Genomic DNA, 18,457 nt, shown 5'->3' on the forward strand with positions numbered 1-18,457 from the left:
TGTTTCCAGCGTGAGCCAGCAGGAGAAAGGGCATTCGCCGCCAATAATTTTACCATTCCATAAAAATGGTTTATATTTTACTATGAAGAACAATAAAAAGAAGTTTTTGCAAGGAACTTTTTGTTCTTAGGAAATATCAATCGAGAGCATGTGCTGTGCATTAAAGATGTGTGCAATTGGTGCCGACCTCTGGGGCATTTGAGGAATGCAGAACCAAGCTAATTAGTCCATTCTCAATGGTGCAGGGAAACAGACGTTCAATATTCTATCTCCTAGTACAGCGTCTCCACAGTTCCCAGGGAAGTCCTAAAGAATCTTTTGTGGGTGACAAAGCTAGTGGACACCATGAGAATACAAATACATAAGACTGACGAGGCACATGCTTGTCTCGGTTGAGCAAGCAGCTCTAGCCCAGATGGGAGACATATTTCAGAAGACCCAGAGAGGGCAGACAAAGATGGGACATAGTTTAATGGGCAAGAACATGAACTCTTGTGTAAAGTGGAACCTTAAGGCACTGTCTTCATCACCGTAACAGGGGAAAGCACTATAAACCTTGAACCAGATGGTTTGTTGGACTTTCTCAACTAGGTAGCAGGTAGCACAAGAAAATAAGTATTTATTGTATATTTGCTATTATTATTTAATATTTTTATTATTATATATTATGGTATATAATCTAGCTTTTAAGAATTCCAAGTACTAACAGTGCTCAGAATCAGACCTGTAATTCATACTGCTTGGGTTGGTTCACCACCAGATAGCTGTAGAAACAGATTTAAATTTTCTTTGAAGAAACGAGCTTTCCCCATGAGCCTCAGTGGATACACAAAGATAAAGTACGAACAGTGTGGCTCCCATTGGTGGAACATTCACATCTGGAAAATGACACCCCCCCCAAAAAAACCACTTAGCAACAGGCATGATAACTTAGTTGGATTTCTGTATTTTGTAATTCTTGTATTTAATTCATATGTGTAAAGAAAGGGATATCAAAAGGTGTTACAAAAAGGAGATTATCAGAATCATCTAAATATATTATACTTTAAAAAACAAAATGAACTTTAAAAAATAAAGCAGAAATTGAAATGAATCCACTTTGAATGAATTAAATAACAGATTTGGCATAGCTGAAGATAGGATGGGAGGAACAGAAAACTGACAGAGATTTGCAAGATGCAGTATACAAAGAGAGAACTGTGAGGTCTCAGAGGTTAGCCACTAAAATTATATATATATATATATATATATATATATATATATATATATATATATATATATATATATATTTCATTGAGCCTAAAAGGGGAAAGTGGGGAGGATGAGGACAAGACAGATTTTAGAGATAATAGCAAGGAACTCTGCAGAATTAGATAATTAGATACTGCTAGTGTAAGAATTCTACAGAATATTTTCTAAGATATTTCTAAGAAAAATCTGCAAAGATATTGTATAGACCCGTGACTTCCTACCTGAAACAATAGCCAGGGGAAGACAGCGGGCTGACACCTCTGTGAGGTGGTGGTTGTCCAGAATTATTGGACAGCTTAATTGCTTTCATTAACAAGTCACTTTTCTGGAGCCAACAAAAAACTCTGAGTAGGACATCAAAGATGCTAGACGAGTCCAAACTGCAAAGGGAAGTCGAGCAAAGAATGCAGTTGTAACTCTAGGCAAACACTGTGCAGTTTAGTAACAGCAATGTAGTTTCTGGGGGTTAAAACAAAATCCAAAGCGCGTTGCTCATCGTGTGTGTCAGATATGAGCAGGAGACATGGGCAACCCAAGCAAGAGGCTCTGAAGTGTGTGCTGTTCATGTAAAGAAGAAAATGGTACTAATGACTGTATATATCCTGTTGTTCAGTTTCTATGGCTGATTTCATAGGACTCTCACATGGTAAGAGAATGTTCTAACACAGTGAAAATAACAGCACTGGCCGTGAATGTGTCAATGAGCAGTTTCTCTAAATGGGCTTTCGTCTAGTGAAAGATATCTTTGTTTTATTTTACTTAAAACAGTGTCTCAAGTTTGCACTCCCACTAGCAATGGAGGGGCATTCCCCGTGCTCCTCTACCTCTCCAGCATGAGTTGTCATTTGTACTTTTGATCTTAGCCATTCTGACAGATGTAAGATGGAATCTCAGAATTGTTTTGATTTGCATTTCCATGATGACTCAGGATGTTGAACATCTCTTTAAGTGTTTCTCTGCCATTTGAGATTCTTATGTTGAGAATTCTCTGTTTAGATCTGTACACCATTTTAAGTTGAATTATGTGGTATTTTGATATCCAGTTTCTTGAGTTCTTTATATATTTTAGCGATCAGCCCGCTATCAGATGTAAAGTTGGGGAAGATCTTTTCCCAATCTGTAGGCTGCTGTTTTGTCTTATTGGCTGTGTCCTTTATCTTACAGAAGTTTTTCAGTTTCATTTATTAATAGGTCCCATTTATTAATTGTCAATCTTAGTGTCTGTGCTACTGGTGTTATATTAAGGAAGTTGTCTCCTGTGTCAATGGGTTCAAGGCTATGTCCCACTTTCTCTTTTACCTGGTTTTATCTTGTAACTGGGTTTATGCTGAGGTTTTTATCCACTCAGATTTGAGTTTTGTGTTTGGTGACAGATATGAATCTGTTTGCATTCTTCTACATGTCGCTGTCCAGTTATGTCAGCATCATTTGTTGAAGATGCTTTCTTTTCTCTATTGTATAGTTTTGGCTTCTTTGTCAAAAATCAAGGGTTCATAGGTGTGTGGATTGGAAATCAATATCAAAGTTTCTCAGAAAATTGAGAATCAGTGTACCTCAAGACCCAGTGATACCACTCAGGCGTATACCCAAAGGATGTTCCATCATACCGCAAGGACTCTTGCTCAACTGTGTTCACTGTCATTGAACTTTATTTGTAGGATTGCCAGTCCGCAAATAATGGCATGGAGCTTATTGTTCATTATGAAAGCTTGGCCTTTAGCTTAGGCTTGTTTCTAACTAGCTCTTATAACTTAATTAACACATATTTTTAATCTATATTCTGCCATGTGGCTTTTTACATCTCCTCAGTACAGCATGTTCAACTTGCTTCGAGTCCGCTGGCAAAAATTCCTGTGCCTAGATTCATCTCCTCTTTCTCTCTCTGGAAATCCTGCCTATCCTCTCCTGGCTAGCTATTTGTTGGCCATTCAGCCCTTTATTAAACCAATCAGAAGACACCTTGTCAAAGATACATCTTCACGGTGTACAAAAAGATTATCCCTCAACAGTTCATAACAGCTTTATTTGTAGTAGCCAGAACGTGGAAGCAACCTACATGCCCCTTAAGCAAAGAATGGATAAAGAAAATGTGGTACATTTATACAATGGAGCATTACTTAGCTTTTAAAAACAATGACATCAGGAAATTTGAAATCAAATGGATGGAACTAAAAAAAAATCATTCTGAGTGAGGTAACCCAGACTCAGAAAGACAAGCATGTTATGTCCTCACTCATGAGTAGATATTTGCTTGTAAATAAAGGACAACCATGCTATAGTCCACAGAGGCTAGACAACAAGGAGGCCCAAGGGTGAACTCATGGATTTTCCCTTGGAAGGGGAAATAGAGAAAGATTTCCTGGTTTTACTGTGGGTGGGTGAGAATGGAAACTTGAGGGATCAGGTTGGGGGATGGGTGGAAGGGGAGAATACTGAGAGAGAAACTACTGGAAAGAAGGGTTTATGGAGTATGGTAGAAGCCTGATCCAAGGGAAGCTTCCACTATGAGGATGAACCCGGCTAAGATTCCTGGCAGCAATGGATGCATAACCTGAACTGCCATTCCTATGAGAAGATTGGTGACGACCCCACTGGTTATAGGGGAGCCTACTGATGAAGGTAGATGTTGGAACCCAAGGACAAATATGGGGCCAACCTCAGGGAATTTTGCTGAGGAGAGGAAGGAGGGATTGTAGGAGCCAGAGGAGTCAGGGACATCAAAGGAAAGCCCATAGAAACTGCTAGACTGGCCCATGGGATGTGGCAGGGCGTGATCAATCGATAATTTACCAGGCCAACTCAATACAAAAAGATTTAGCTTTTAATAAAAGGGGAAAACTTACACGACCAGAGATCCCACGAACACCAGACGAGCAGGGAACCAAAAAGAAAAAGTGGCAAGGCACTTGAATCTTTTATTTGTTTTGTGTGGCCTGAGGGGGACACACCTTAAGCAGAATGTGATTGGCTGAGATTCCCCATCAATGGGATTTCAAGGCTGAACCAACAGCCAGGAAGCCTGCGTGGCACCTACCTAGGCCATCTGTATATATGTGACAGTTGTGTGGCTTGGTCTGTTTGTGGGTCTCCTGGCAGTGAGAGCAGGACCTGTCCCTGGTGCTTTGGCTGGCTCTTGGGAGGATATTCCTCATGCTGGATTGCCTTTCCCAGCTTGAGTACTGGGTGTCTTATGGCAGTTTGATATGTCATGTTTTGCTGATGTCTATGGGAGGCCTGCCCCTTTCTGAGTGAATACTGAGGAGGGGTGGATTGATTTGATATGGGGGTAAGGGTTACGATGGGGAAGAGAGTGGGAGAAGAGGAGGGAGAGGAGGCAACTATCCAGATATAAAATAAATAATTTTTTAAAAATAGAAAATGTCTCGGTATGTAGACCAGACTGGCAACTTACTTAAAGATATCTACCTCACTCTTCCTCCCTAATACTGAGATTAAAGCCATGTGCTTCCATGCCACGCTAGTGAAAAATGTCATAACTACAGAAAAACTCTTCATTTTATGAAATGTAGCTAATCACATAAAATTCAAGTAAAGTAGTAAGTGATTTAAATAATTCAATTTTTTTCACTGTAGGAGCTACTGAGTATTATAACATAGACCTAAAATGTTCATTTCACAAAGAAGATTAATGATTTTGGGCTAAATTTAGCAAAATAGATAAAACTTCAATGAAGATTATAAATCCAAAATATTAAGCAGGCTTTAGACAGTGTACATATAGGAACAACTGGAGAATGTATATAGAATATGGGTTTCAGGCACAGAATATTTGCCGACACTGACTGTGGACTCCATTATTGTTTAACTCTGGCAAAATTTACTTTGTTAAAAAATTATACCCTTACATTGCAAGGTAATTAAGTGTTCAGAATGCTTTTTAAAATGACATATATGCACTTTAAAATATTAAAATTATATGTAATTCATGGGTCAATTGGTAAAAAGGACTGAATTATAGCATTCAGAATTAATTAATAATTGATATGATATAATATTTGCATAATGGACTCACCAAAAGAATTAGACATTTGAATTAGAATAACTTACAACTCAATATACTATTCAACAAGTACCCAACAAACACCCAAACTTAACAGTTCCTGGGCTTGAGGGAAAACTGTCAGTTGTGTTTGGAACTCACACAAGAAATAATTTTTTTTTAATACTTGAAAGTTTTTTTTAATAATTAAAGTGATATAACCCAGGCCTGAGATGGCTCAGCAAGTAAATGGACTTGGTGCACAAAACGGTAGACCTGAGTTCCAGCCCAGATAAGTACGTAAACATAGACGGACAAAAACAAGCCCACAGTTGGCCCTAGCCTCTCTACATGTGCTGTGGCACACATACCCCCCAACACTTGCGTATGCATAGCAAGCACACACGCAGAGCAAGCACACAAATATGTTATCAGGGAAGGATAACTATGAATCTGTCAAAATTAAATACTCAGCATGACAGCCTAAAATATCCTTCAATGAAAACAACACTTTTCAAATTTGGAAACGTTTTTACAACAGATATGACAGGAAATGCAGTGAGAACTTTGAACCAGGGCTTCTGAAAAGCTGTTCATGAAGCAAGAACAGTAGTGAATAAGTAGTTCCAATGATGGACAGTCAAGGTAAAGAACCAAAAATGAGATACTTTTTGTGTCATATGAGCAAAGAGACTGAGAAATTCATACCTAAGACTGCACAGATATTCCCTCCATTTTTAATAGTGACCTTCAGCTTTGCTATGATTTCTCCCTCCCTTTCTTTTCTCACTTTCTCTTTAGTACATGCATCACATGTGTACACTGTAGACATACTGGTATTTGGGAGTGTGTGTGTGTGTGTGTGTGTATGTGTGTGTATACGTGCACACACATGTGTGCGCACCAAAGGTAAATATTAAGTATTTTTATCCATATTTTTCCACATTGTTTTTTTTTTGAAGCCTCTCTCATTGGGTGAAGAATATATGGATTCTTCTAGAATATATAGCTGGCTAGCAAACTCCAGGGATCTGCCTCACAGGCACATGCTACTGTCATCGGTTTTTTTCCATGGGCACTGGGGACGAATTCAGGTCTTCGTGTATATGTAGCAAGCACTTTTCTACCTGAGTCATCTCCTCAACCCTACACCAGTACTGTTAAAGACACCTTTTCATGTACTTAGTTACATTTTTTTTGGCAGGTTGTTATCAGTTTCTGCCCACTGTACCCTTTGGTCCAGTAATACTACTTCTTGTAACCAACCTATCTTCAGTTGGTAAATGATATATATGCTCAAAATTGCTGATCACATCCTTGTTCATATTAGTAAAAACCTGGTAAAATTCTGTAATTAAAAGATATATTTTTAAAAAATTATAAATGCATATGGGTATCCATATAGCCAAATAAGTATATAATCACATATTATTTATACTGTCACATGAAGAATAATCCAGTGGTTAGTAGTCACTAATATGCCCAGATTAATATTGGTATAGAAATAGATGCATGATACAACTAAGTGAAAAGGGCAGCATGAATTATCTCTTTTAGCGAACATACCTCTATGCCTCTAAGTTGTTTACGTTTGGAGAGACAGTCATTACATCTCAACATCTAAGTAGTGCATAGCAGATTCAATAGAAAATAAATCAGAGTGGAGTAGAATTTTCAAGACTGAGAGCTGGTAACTGGGGAGCTGTCTTCCCTTCCCACAGATGTCTTCCGTCTCAAATGTCTCTAGGTGTTCTCATCTCGATAGTGAAGGCAGACATGGGCACCAGACATCGCATTCACACCGTAGAGAGAGCTGTCACCTCTCTTCCTCAGCCATGGCAGATGTTAGTCCTGTTGTAGTGTTTGTCCTCTGGTCTCGGTGGTGATGTAGCAATTGTCTCAATACTACATTCTAAGCCATGATGTGTTCTAAGCCATGACTTCTGAACGGTCGGTTCTTTATCCTTGAACCTCCTCTGCTGCTCTTGGACAAGGTGATGGAAGGTCTTTCAGGCAGAAGATGTTTGGTTTTTTTATTGGCATCATCTATTCATTGTGCACATTTTCTGGGGCTTATAAGTGCATTTTTATTCAAGTACATAATGTGTTTTGAGTGTATTCCCTCCATAAACCTTTCTTCCTCCCTTAAGTTCCCTTATATTTTCAGTCAGATATACAGGCATAGTTTTTATGCATGCATTTGCCATCTGTGATCCACAAATGAAAACAAGCAATAGTTGTCTTTTTGAGACTAATGATTTACTCTGCGTGACAATCTATGTGCCCATTTTCTTCCAATCAGTTCCTTTGTTATAGCCAGAAGATATTTCTGATCAAGGAGCATTGTTGTGGGAAGAAGTAATTATTTAAAAAAAAAAAGAACTTTTTCAACCCAACACTTCTTTTCTGATGACCACATTTTTAAGAACCATAAGGAAACAAAAAGGAACAAATGAACTAAGTCATGACATGCCTCAATGATATGCATACAGTTTCTTTAAAGCAATTATTAAGATATTTGTTTTATGCACTATCTTTGCAATTCAATAGTATATTACACTTTAGATAATAAATTTTAATTGGAATTACTTGATCTATATTTAAGTGTACAGTTTAAGAACAGATAATAATAATAATAGAAGAAGAAAAGATATGCATTTGAGAACAAGTTGGGGGACACAGGAAAAGTTGGAGGGAAGAGAGAGGGGAAGAAATTGGAAAATATAAATATAGTACTTATATATGAAATTCTCAGAAAACTAAAAAAAATTAAGTTAAAAAGAGCCAAAATAATATCTATATTTGTAACATGTCTTGTACCTGTATTTAAATTTATTCAGAATTTAATAAGATTAAAACTTGAGATGATATTTCTGTAGCCATGTGTTAGGTGTCTAATAGTTACGTGTGCCTGGTGGCTTACTAAAGAGTACAAACAGACCCACCAAGTCATATGGTTCAATTTCAGCCTTTAGGGTGGTTTTCTTCTTAGGTTAGAAAGATAGCAAAAATAATTCCTTTGGAATACAACTCAAAAATCACATAATGAAGTGCTAGCTCATTTGCCATAGTCAAGCTGAGTGCTGCTTGGGTAGGAAGTTCTCGAAACACCTACAGCTGGATACTTTCTTCACCGCTTTGGCAGTGAACGCCCAGAATTGGTGAGAACGGAGTATCTTACTTTAGAAACCGTGTCTATTCTACTGCAGGCATGGGACCCGCTGTGCTGGAGAAGTGGCAGCCGCTGCCAACAACTCTCACTGCACCGTTGGAATCGCTTTCAACGCCAAGATTGGAGGTATGGGACACTTCCAAGGACACACCCGGGAGCCAGGACGCTCTTGGCGAACTGCTTTTCAGGATCCTTTCCAAACTAGCAGTGGGCATCTCTTTGTGTGACAGAGCACAGCTGCTGCTGACTGCCCAGTGCCATGTGAGAGATGTTCAGTACAGTGGTGGACACTTGCCGCAAGACCCCAATATGTCACAAATACAGTGTTTCTAAATAATACTTGAACAAAAATATGTTTCCCAGTAGTGACTACAGAAATGTGATCCATTGATATACTAACTTGGAACTGATCTTGAGAACTAGCAATAGACATATCTAACCACAATATCTCTGTGGAAGAAGCATTTTCAGACAGGCTTAAAAAAAAAAAAACATGTTTGGTGCCTAAACTTTTAAAAGGTGCCTTTTAATTGTAACTGAAATGCTGAACGGTAAAAATCTCTTCTTAGAATCCCCTAATGTTCCCACGAGTCCAGATTATGTGTATTTGTGTGTGTGTGTGTGTGTGTGTGTGTGTGTGCGTGTGTGTGTGTGTGTGTGCGTGTGTGTATAGATAGATAGGCAGACAGACAGATATGCATCATGTTTGTGTTTTCTGTACATATATGTACATACATATATGCTTCATATAAATTCAAACAGCGGCACAGGTATGTTTATTATAAAGATCTAGCCAACGCAGAATTAATCAAAGTGCTGAAAAAGTAGACTCCAACTTTCCCACTTGTAATCATTGTTGTAAGCAACAGATGATTGCCACAGCCACACACAAATGGGAAGACAGCACTTTAATAGACTCTAGTGGCTTCATCATTAGGCCTAAAGATGTTCCCCTAGGTAGGCTAAAAAATATCAGATGACTGCGAACTTCAGCATCAAGGTGAGTACCAATGCCCTATTTGTTAGCAAATAGTTCTTCTAAAACTAAGAAGTTCCATTCCTAACCACAATAAGAGTGCAAAACATTGAGTGCAATAGTCGCCGCTCATCCAATACTCCCAGTGGCTTCCTAAAGCAGACAGCTCCCAGCCCTTGCTGTATATCGCCTTGCTATGTCTTATAAATTCTTGTGGTCATTGAGCATAGCAATTTGAGCATAGCAGATTGAGCATAGCAAGATGCTAACAAGGACCAATAAAATGGAACTGTTAGGCCAGGCGGTGGTGTCGCATGTCTTTACTCCCAACACTCAGGAGGCAGACACAAGCAAATCTCTGTGAGTTCGAGGCCAGCCTGGTCTAGGGAGAGAGTTCAGGATAGGCTCCAAGGCTACAGAGGAATCCTGTGTTGAAAAAATCAAAATAAATAAATAAATAAATGAAACAATTATAGCAAAATACAGTAAGAGGGGTTACTTGAAACATGAATTGTTCATTTTTAGAATTTCCCATGCCATATTTCTGGACCTTTGTTGATGATGGATGACTGATATCAGCAAAAACAAAGCTACAGTTGGAGGAACCATATGGAGCTGTGCTTAACGCAGGTTCCTAAGATTCTCTTGACTGCCAGCAGCCTCGAAATATGTCTGATTGCTTTATTTTCCTTCTTTCACCCTAAATTTCTTGGGTTCACAATTTGTTTCCCAATAAAGAGCTGCACTCAGGGACATCCACTCTGATAAGGGCAGAGGCTCTTCCTGAGGTGTGGTAAGAGTGTCACCCAGGAAGATCAGGTCCATGGGTACCTGGATACTACAACAGTCACCTCTCACATGTGAGCTTACATCCTGTATGGCTTTACATTCCCAGCACTGACTAACCCCGCCCTCTGACTGGTCATGAGGGAAGAAGTTAATAAACTCTGAACTCCCTCACAGCTGCTGGCCAAGCTTAACTTCCTTAAAAAGATGAATGTGTGGTGATGATTCAAAAATGTCCTAAGCAAGAATATTCTGAACTAGAGTTTGGCTCCTCAGACCCACGGCATAAAGTTTGTAGTGGAAAAAGAAAAGATGAAGCAGCCTTTAGCACTTAAACTTGACAAAATTATGTAATTCTTTATATATTTCAGTCAGGAAACTCATGCCCTTCTAAGGAAGATTGAACAGGCACATAAACTACATGACAGAAAACTCAAGTTCAGGTGTTATACCGAAGCTTTCACGTTCTCACCTGAATACTCTCATTGCTAAATTGGGGGACAGTTCTAGTGTCTGATTTAGAGCCCACTGTGCAGGAGGATACTTCTACATACAACCTAACAAGATGAAGTAGTATGTCTGCCTGTGCTCTGAAAGGTACATAGCAGCTTTAATGGGCATAATAATTGGAAACAAGTGATGGCCGTTCAGGACTCAGTCTGTGCAGAACATCATCCTAAGTTACCTGCTTCCTCAAAACAAACCACATGACTTTTCAGAGGACAGTTTACATTCCATAAGTTTTAAGGCATTTTCTCACAGTCTTTATCACTACCTAAGTTGATGACATACCTCTTCTCTCAGAATCTAAAAGTGGGGGATGGAGAGGTAGCTCACTCAGCAAAGTGTTCACTGCACCACACTTGAGAACTGAATTGTGTATCCTCAACACACATGCAAAGAATCAGGCACAGGAACATGGAACTGCAGACCTGGTACTGGGAAAGTGGAGACATTAGGCTCCTCAGAGCACATTGGCAGACCAGCGTAGCCAACCTTGTCAAATCTGTAATCTCTAGGTTCACTGAGAAGCCCTTCCTCAAAATTAAGGTATAAAGTGATGGAGGAATTCGTTCTACACGCACACATGCATGCATGCACGCACTCATGCCTACATTTACATGTGTAAGTACACACAACAACACCATAACACAAATAAGAAAAAGATCCCAAAGTGAAAGTATTCTGTAATAACCCAGAATTATATACAATTGTGAGTGTGTTAATTAAAAATATAAAAAGTAAAACTCTAGAGAGTTAACATGAGTAAGAATGCTATAGAAAAGACCCAATAGAGTATACACATGCATACATATACAGATATATGTAATATCTATATGTAAGCCTGTGTACATAATAATGTATAACTAAAAGGAGATTTATCAAATTTTCTTACATAATTGGAGGCTGGATAGTACCATATTGGCTATCAGGATCCCCAATAGCTGCTTAGTCGAAAAGGCTGGAAGTCTCACCATAGGGGAGACCAATAATGCCATAGTCTGAGGTCAAAGTGAGGACGGTCCCTGGAGAATGACAGGCATAAGTCCTGTTTAAAAGACTGCAGAAGCTAGAGTCCAAGACACAGACTCAGCCTCACCAGTAATAGAAATACAAGCTCAAGATTTGACTCGCTCACTTATGCAGGCCTATTCCTTCTAGTAATACATCCAAGCCCCCAGTTTGTTAGGAAGTCCAAGTCAAATTCAAGCTAGTTGGTCTCTCCCCACCGATTGCTCTGCCAGTCTTTGCAGGAGAGCCCATTGCAACCGTCCTCGGAAGTAGGTCTCGCTGATCTCACCAAGCAGCCAATTAGAATTACCTGAGGCCTAACAATCAAATACAATATCTTCAGAAATACTTGGGAAAGCAATATTGTTGGGTGTTAGAATATCCTAGGTCTTTTTTTTTTAAACTTTCTTTTTTTTAAAAAAAAAGATTTATTTATTATGTATACAACATCCTTTCCATGTATGCTTGTATGTCAGATGAGGGCACCAGATCTCGTTACAGATGGCCGTGAGCCACCATGTGGTTGCTCGGAATTGAACTCAGGACCTGTGGAAGAGCAGTCAGTGCTCTTAACCTCTGAACCATCTCTCCAGACCCCTATCCTAGGTCTTTATATCCATATTTTTCATAAGAATATTAAAGGACATAAGAACTTTTAAGTCGTATCTATTGTGTTTTATTTAAATTGCTTCAGACTGACTTAACATGTGGTTTTTAAATGAAGAAAATGAGCTAGAATGTATATAACAACATACATATTCTTGTTCAGTGTTTCTATTTTTCTTAACTTTTTTTAAGAAAAGAAAAGCACAGCGATACTGTTTTCTCAAACAAAAAAAAAATAGTTTGGTTTTCCTGACAGTAATCAACTCAGGCCTCATAGTATCTAAGATAGCCTACACTGGAGTCTTATGTTTAAATCTGCATCTTGGTAACCAGTTAAAAACTTGAAATCCTGCTGAGAAAGCAAAACTCTCTTTAAAAGCAAATTAGTCCTGTGGAAGTATAATTTTAAAATAAGGGGCTGGAGCTAAGGCTCAGTGGTTAAGAGCCAGTGCTCGGAGGGACCCCAAGGTTGATTCCCAGGACCCACTTGGTGACTCAGTAATGATCTGCAAACTCTCGCTCCAGGGGATCTGACACCCTCTTCTGGCTACCAGGGATGCATGCACAAGGTATACATGCAGGCAAGACACTCGCAACCATAAAATAAATAATAAAGCTTTTTAAAGTTAAAACAATACAAGTCTCAGTGATGATATTTAGTATAAGCTAGTTTTGCTTTTAATAAATTATTAAATGTTATGCTATTGCTGTAAGTTGCCAAAATAAAGAATAAAAAGGAAAAGTTGGCATTTGGCATATAATTTATGCCTTGCTATATTAGTGATTAGTTTTGAAAAAATAAGGTTAATGCTTGATTTCTCTCTGATAGGAATGAGCTTAAATGACGATTAATGACTAAATGTTGCTAAAACATCTTGAGAATTATTTGAAGTGTCAAACACATTCTCATCTATTATTGGACTTGTACATAAGTTGGCAGCAAAGAAATTCAGTACGTTTGCATCAGTCTACTATTACAGGGTATATGGGAAGTGAGACCTAGGTAGAGTAGCAACTTTGCAGCTTTTCCAAAACTGGTAAGGTTAAAAAATTTCTACATCTGTGAGTCCAAGTTCATCAATGGGGAGAAATTTAGAATTGCTTGGGTATCTTTGTCAAATACTCATTTAAAATAGGCAGGAAGGAAAGCAAGATTTGCAACTTTGGGAAAAGAATAGAAAATTTAAAAAAATATATTTTTTAAATGATTTTTTTTTATTTTATATACAATGAAACCTCCTGTCTCCCCAGCTAGGATAGCCTCTACAAACTGCATGGTACCATTTTGCCAGGAAAATGTTCACTGAAATGTTTGTTAAAATGTTTTCTTGACACTAGGGAGATGGTCAAGAGTGCCTACTGCTCTTACCCTGGTCCCAGCATCCACATGGTGACTCACAACTGCTTCTAACTCTAGTTCCAGGGGTCTCAGTGCCCGATTCCAGCCTCAGAAGGTTCTCGCACACATATGTCACACATAAAACCCGGGCAGACATCTGTATGCACATTAGAATTGAATAAATACATGAATATGTTTAAAGTTTTGTAAATGTATTCTTTATTCCGCTGAAGTTGCCTGTGTGGCGTGCTTAGGTCTCATCTGCTGGAGATGAGTAACCAGCTTGCTCCTTTCTGCTTTGAAGGTGTGCGGATGCTGGATGGCGATGTCACAGACATGGTGGAGGCGAAGTCTGTCAGCTACAACCCACAGCATGTGCACATTTATAGTGCCAGCTGGGGCCCGGATGACGACGGCAAGACTGTGGATGGGCCAGCTCCCCTCACCCGGCAAGCCTTTGAGAACGGTGTGAGAATGGTAGGTTTCAGGAGCCTCTGGGCTGAGGATTTCCATATGCAGACCTTGTAGGCATGCCACCATTCCGGCTAGAGGATTGCTGAAGCTTACGGGCCAAGTGGCCACTGGAAAGACGTCTTGAACCTTGGCGTCACAAATTGTTTCTGCTCTACAAACTAACTCAGAGTTAGTCTCTGCTATGACTTGAACTATATACTTAGATGTTTAGAAGAAATTTACTAATTAATATGTGAATGTGGTCCTTCAAGAAGCAAATTCCTGGGGCGAGCAACTGAGTAGGTATTCACAGTATCCATTTGGTATTGGTAGAGCGTCCAGCAAGGCCCTTCTGGCATCTCCCCTAGATGACACTTAGTCTCCCTTCTGTCCAAAAACAATATTATTTTTCTATGGCACCAGATCTCCCTAATCAAATAACTTAGCATTGTCTTTATGTCAGTGGAAGAGTGAACATCGTCCCTGGAAAACATAGCTCCACGATCTATTGTAATAGAATATTTGCTTCAAATTACAGATCTTAAATTGTCCTAAATTAGATAGAAGTAAAGATGCTAGGACTTATCCCCATGGTAGGAGAAGTGCCCCACCAGAGCAGGGCCCTGCCTTCTCCTACTAATGAATAGAATTTGAGTTACATGAAGTATATATGTTCTTTGCATGATATCATTGATCTGGCCTGAACTTTCCTTGCCTTTCTTACCTTCTCGCTCCATTGTCTTGTGACATCTTCTACTCTTGTTCCTTGTGCATCAGGACAATCTGTTTCCCCTGCCCTACCCCCAAGTCCTTCAAGCCTCTTCTAAAAAAGCGACATCTTCCCAGAAGTCTCTCTAGACCCACACAGGAATCAACTACCATTAGTCCCCTACTCTGTGCACACTGTGTTTGATAAAGATCAAGTCACATTTATATTTTATACCTCAGAGTTCATTCTGGCCATATTTTCCTCACAAAAAGTTTAAGTCCCAGAAGTTCAGACCATGCCCTTTATACATAATCATGGACTTTACAAAACGAAGAGAATGTATTGAATTCTGGTGAGCCCTTTATAAATGTTTGCTGCATCAAATGTAGTTTGCCACAAATGATGCTACCACAATGTTTTCATGGATTCAGCCCAGACATGGAACAGTAGGATGCACTGAGCTGATTGGCACAATGTCTGAGCAGGAATAAAAATCATACTGAGTCTTGCATAATTTTGTGAGTCCGGGTTAGATTTTTAGCAAAAGCCTGAGCTAAGCCATCCCATGGCTATTCTGAAATGCATTTGAGGGAGAAAATACTTTTTTGTATTTACTTTCTAACAAAAGAAAAGAAAAAGAAAGAAAAGAAAAAAATGAGGATTGTGAAGACATTTTCTAGTTCTATCAGTTACTTTTGTAAACTTTTAATGAATAGATAATATTGTAACTGGTTGCCTAGAATTTTCCTTTCAAAGTGCCTTAATATGAAATTAATACACCCCATGTCATCTGCTGATTCATTGCCAAACCTGTGGACTACAAATTACTATTATTATCCCAGTAAAATGGCCATTAAGTGTTTAGTTCAAATCTTCCAATTATGAATGCCTTGCACCCATAAGAAAAGCAACCTGAAGTTTCTCAGTAATATGAAAATCCTTTTATTAGTAATTTCTCATTCCTTTTGGTTGTGCACATACATACAAAGAATGACCAAGTCTAATAGGGAGGTTGGATAACTGACTAATGGGCATGTGACTAAGCAACTCAGTGCTGAGAAAAAAGTTTGTGCATATATTTTTATTGGAAAGTGTGTAGAAATAACTATATGCAGATAAATAATTATCAACAGAAATAATCTTAATGCATAGAACAGATAAAAATGTGGCACTTTGCCTTTAAAAGTGTTTGCTTTTTAAAGTTTAGAAACAGATCGTGTAAGAAAACATTCAAATCCAAAGGACTATTTAGAAATAAATGATGTAGAAAAATTAAGCTTATTTTAAATGCAAAAAAACATTTTGTTGTGGCAAGTCATATTCAAAAAATATATAAGGAAGGAGTTTATAATAGATTTCCCCACCCAAGTGGTCAGTAGTTGCTAAGTACAGATACAACATCATACCCATAACCACATTAACCTGCCAACTGGGAACACTTGAATCTCTCTGTGGATCCCATGAGCATCATTCCAGGGCAGTGCACAGAAAGAGGGCTCATTGGTTTTATTTGTTTCAAAATTCTTGAAAATTTGCAGTACTATAATTTAGGGATGTAATGAGGGATACAGCTCAGAAGTCAAGCAGGTGCTCAGCATGCATAAAGCCTTAGGTACAATATCCATCACTTAAAAACCCGAAAAAAAGAAGAATAGCATGATTTATTCAGCATTCCTTTGAAGATCTTCAGAGGATTAATCTGAACAAAAAGGGACTTCAGTTTTAAGATGAGCCATTAACTTTTACAGTTGAAGTAGTAGCAAAAGCAGTAACTTTTCCAAAGGAAGATCTAGCTTCTGGTTCATGGCCCACCTAAATCTGAAATGACAGCAATAAACCATTGGAATAAGACAAAATGGATTGGATAGTGTTTTCATGCCTTCACTAGAGTGAAACTTTCAAGTCAAGCCTAGTGTTTCTCGTTTACTTCTGACTTTAAATCAAATACCTTGCTTCCATTTCCTCTCCTGAAGTGGTGTGAAAATTTCCTTCTCATTCACAGAGAATTTCTGAGCATCCCGTGAGATAGCAATCCACAGTAAAGTCATTAACACACTGAGTATAGTAAGGACTCAGTAAGAAGTATGTAGAGAAAAGGTGTCTTCCTCAAAAGTACAGTTAATATTTGTCTTTAGCCCCTCATCCTTCTCTCCTAGGTCATGCCCCCATTGCAGAATTTTCACTCATCAGGTTGCTATTAGGAGCAGATTAGAAATAACATGGCCCAGGTCAGCCCAGATTCTCTGAGCTTCATAGAGGTCATTTGTGCTGTTCTTCTTGTCTATCCACACTATCAGTTCCACTTGCTCTAAACAAACATGTCTGCAATTTAAAGCATCTGCAATTTTACTGTGATTCTCTGTCAGTGAGCACATTGGGAGTGGGTGGTGTGTATGTGTGTGAGTGAGTGTGTGTTTCAGTTGCTCATGTATCTAGTCTCAAATTGTTTATTTTCCCAAAAGATGTTTCTCTAGATAGCTATGAGTATACCATTCAATATTTCAAGTTGATATTGGGTAGTCTTTGTCAGAAAAAAATGAAAATGTTGACTCCTTTCTTATGAAGAAGCCTCAAGTGAAACCTGAATTTATCTTCTTTGAGGCCTGATAGAAGATCAAAGTGTGCTATTGAGTGATTTGAGGACCCAAGGAACAAAAAACGGGTAAAGAAATGCCTTCAGCTAACCAACTAAAGACTTGTACAGTGACCTTAAGTCACTTTTACCCATTGGTGTCCTCGCCACTTCTTCCACGTCGTGCATGAATTAGAGTGATTTATCCTCACCCACTTGAAGCTTAGCGAGTTATTGCTCCTTAAGTATTGTAGGCAAACGGTGAAGAAAACCTAAAATTGTCCCTATACATATCAACAAGACAAAATACAAGCAGAGACTCCCCAAGGAGGTTTCAGCTGTGATGCATATAGCAGATGAAGTACAGCCGGTAACTGGGAGGGACAGTGCTACCTAAGATAGGAGAGGTAGACAGTTCTCTTTGAGGAGGCAGTAGCTGTAGAAGGAGGAGTGGGCCGCTAGTTTACACCCGAAATAATTATACGGAAACTGTATTCATTTAAACACTGCCTGGCCTGTTAGTTCTAGCCTCCTACTGGCTAATTCTCACATCTTGATTAACCCATTTCTAATAATCTGTGTAGCACCATGAAGTGGTGGCTTACCGGGAAAGATTCAGTATGTCCGACCTGGTGGCTGGCTCCATGGTGTCTGCCTGACTTTGCTCTTCTCTCTCCCAGCATTCTGTTCTGTCTTCTCCACCCACCTATGTTCTGACCTATCAGGCCAAGCAGTTTCTTTATTAATTAACCAATGAAAGCAACACATAGAAAGAAAACCCACCTACCTTAAGTAGCTGCAGACATAAAAGATGAGCCAGTCGTGTAAGGGTGTGGAAGAGGAACAGTCTATGCAGAAGGAGCAGAAAACACCAACAACCCTAACAAGCAAAGGGTTGTTGCAGTTTATTACTTGGACAGAACAATACCTCAGGCAGTCGGAATAGTATGAGCACAAAGAAGTAGAAGTACGAAGTTGGCTAAGGCCAGCTCGGTGGGAGGGGTTCTAAGTCACTCAGAGGGTTTGCATTCTATCCTGTGACAGAAAGCCACTAGATGTTCAAATAGAGCAAAGGTCTTGT

General features: G+C 39.0%; 1 protein-coding gene across 4 annotated transcripts in view; it reads left to right on the plus strand.

The window, feature by feature from the left end:
- Pcsk5 (proprotein convertase subtilisin/kexin type 5) overlaps window positions 1-18,457 on the plus strand; it is a 417,375-nt gene that overhangs the window by 161,171 nt on the left and 237,747 nt on the right. For all 4 annotated transcript variants that reach the window (XM_048429814.3, XM_087908042.1, XM_048429815.3 and 1 more), the window contains exons 6-7: window positions 8,461-8,549; window positions 13,947-14,119. In XM_048429814.3, the coding sequence (XP_048285771.3) occupies window positions 8,461-8,549; window positions 13,947-14,119 (262 nt within the window). The remainder of the gene's footprint in view (window positions 1-8,460; window positions 8,550-13,946; window positions 14,120-18,457) is intronic.

Source organism: Myodes glareolus, chromosome 7 (assembly GCF_982192425.1).
Source record: "Myodes glareolus chromosome 7, mMyoGla1.1, whole genome shotgun sequence".
Classification (NCBI taxonomy): domain Eukaryota; kingdom Metazoa; phylum Chordata; class Mammalia; order Rodentia; family Cricetidae; genus Myodes; species Myodes glareolus.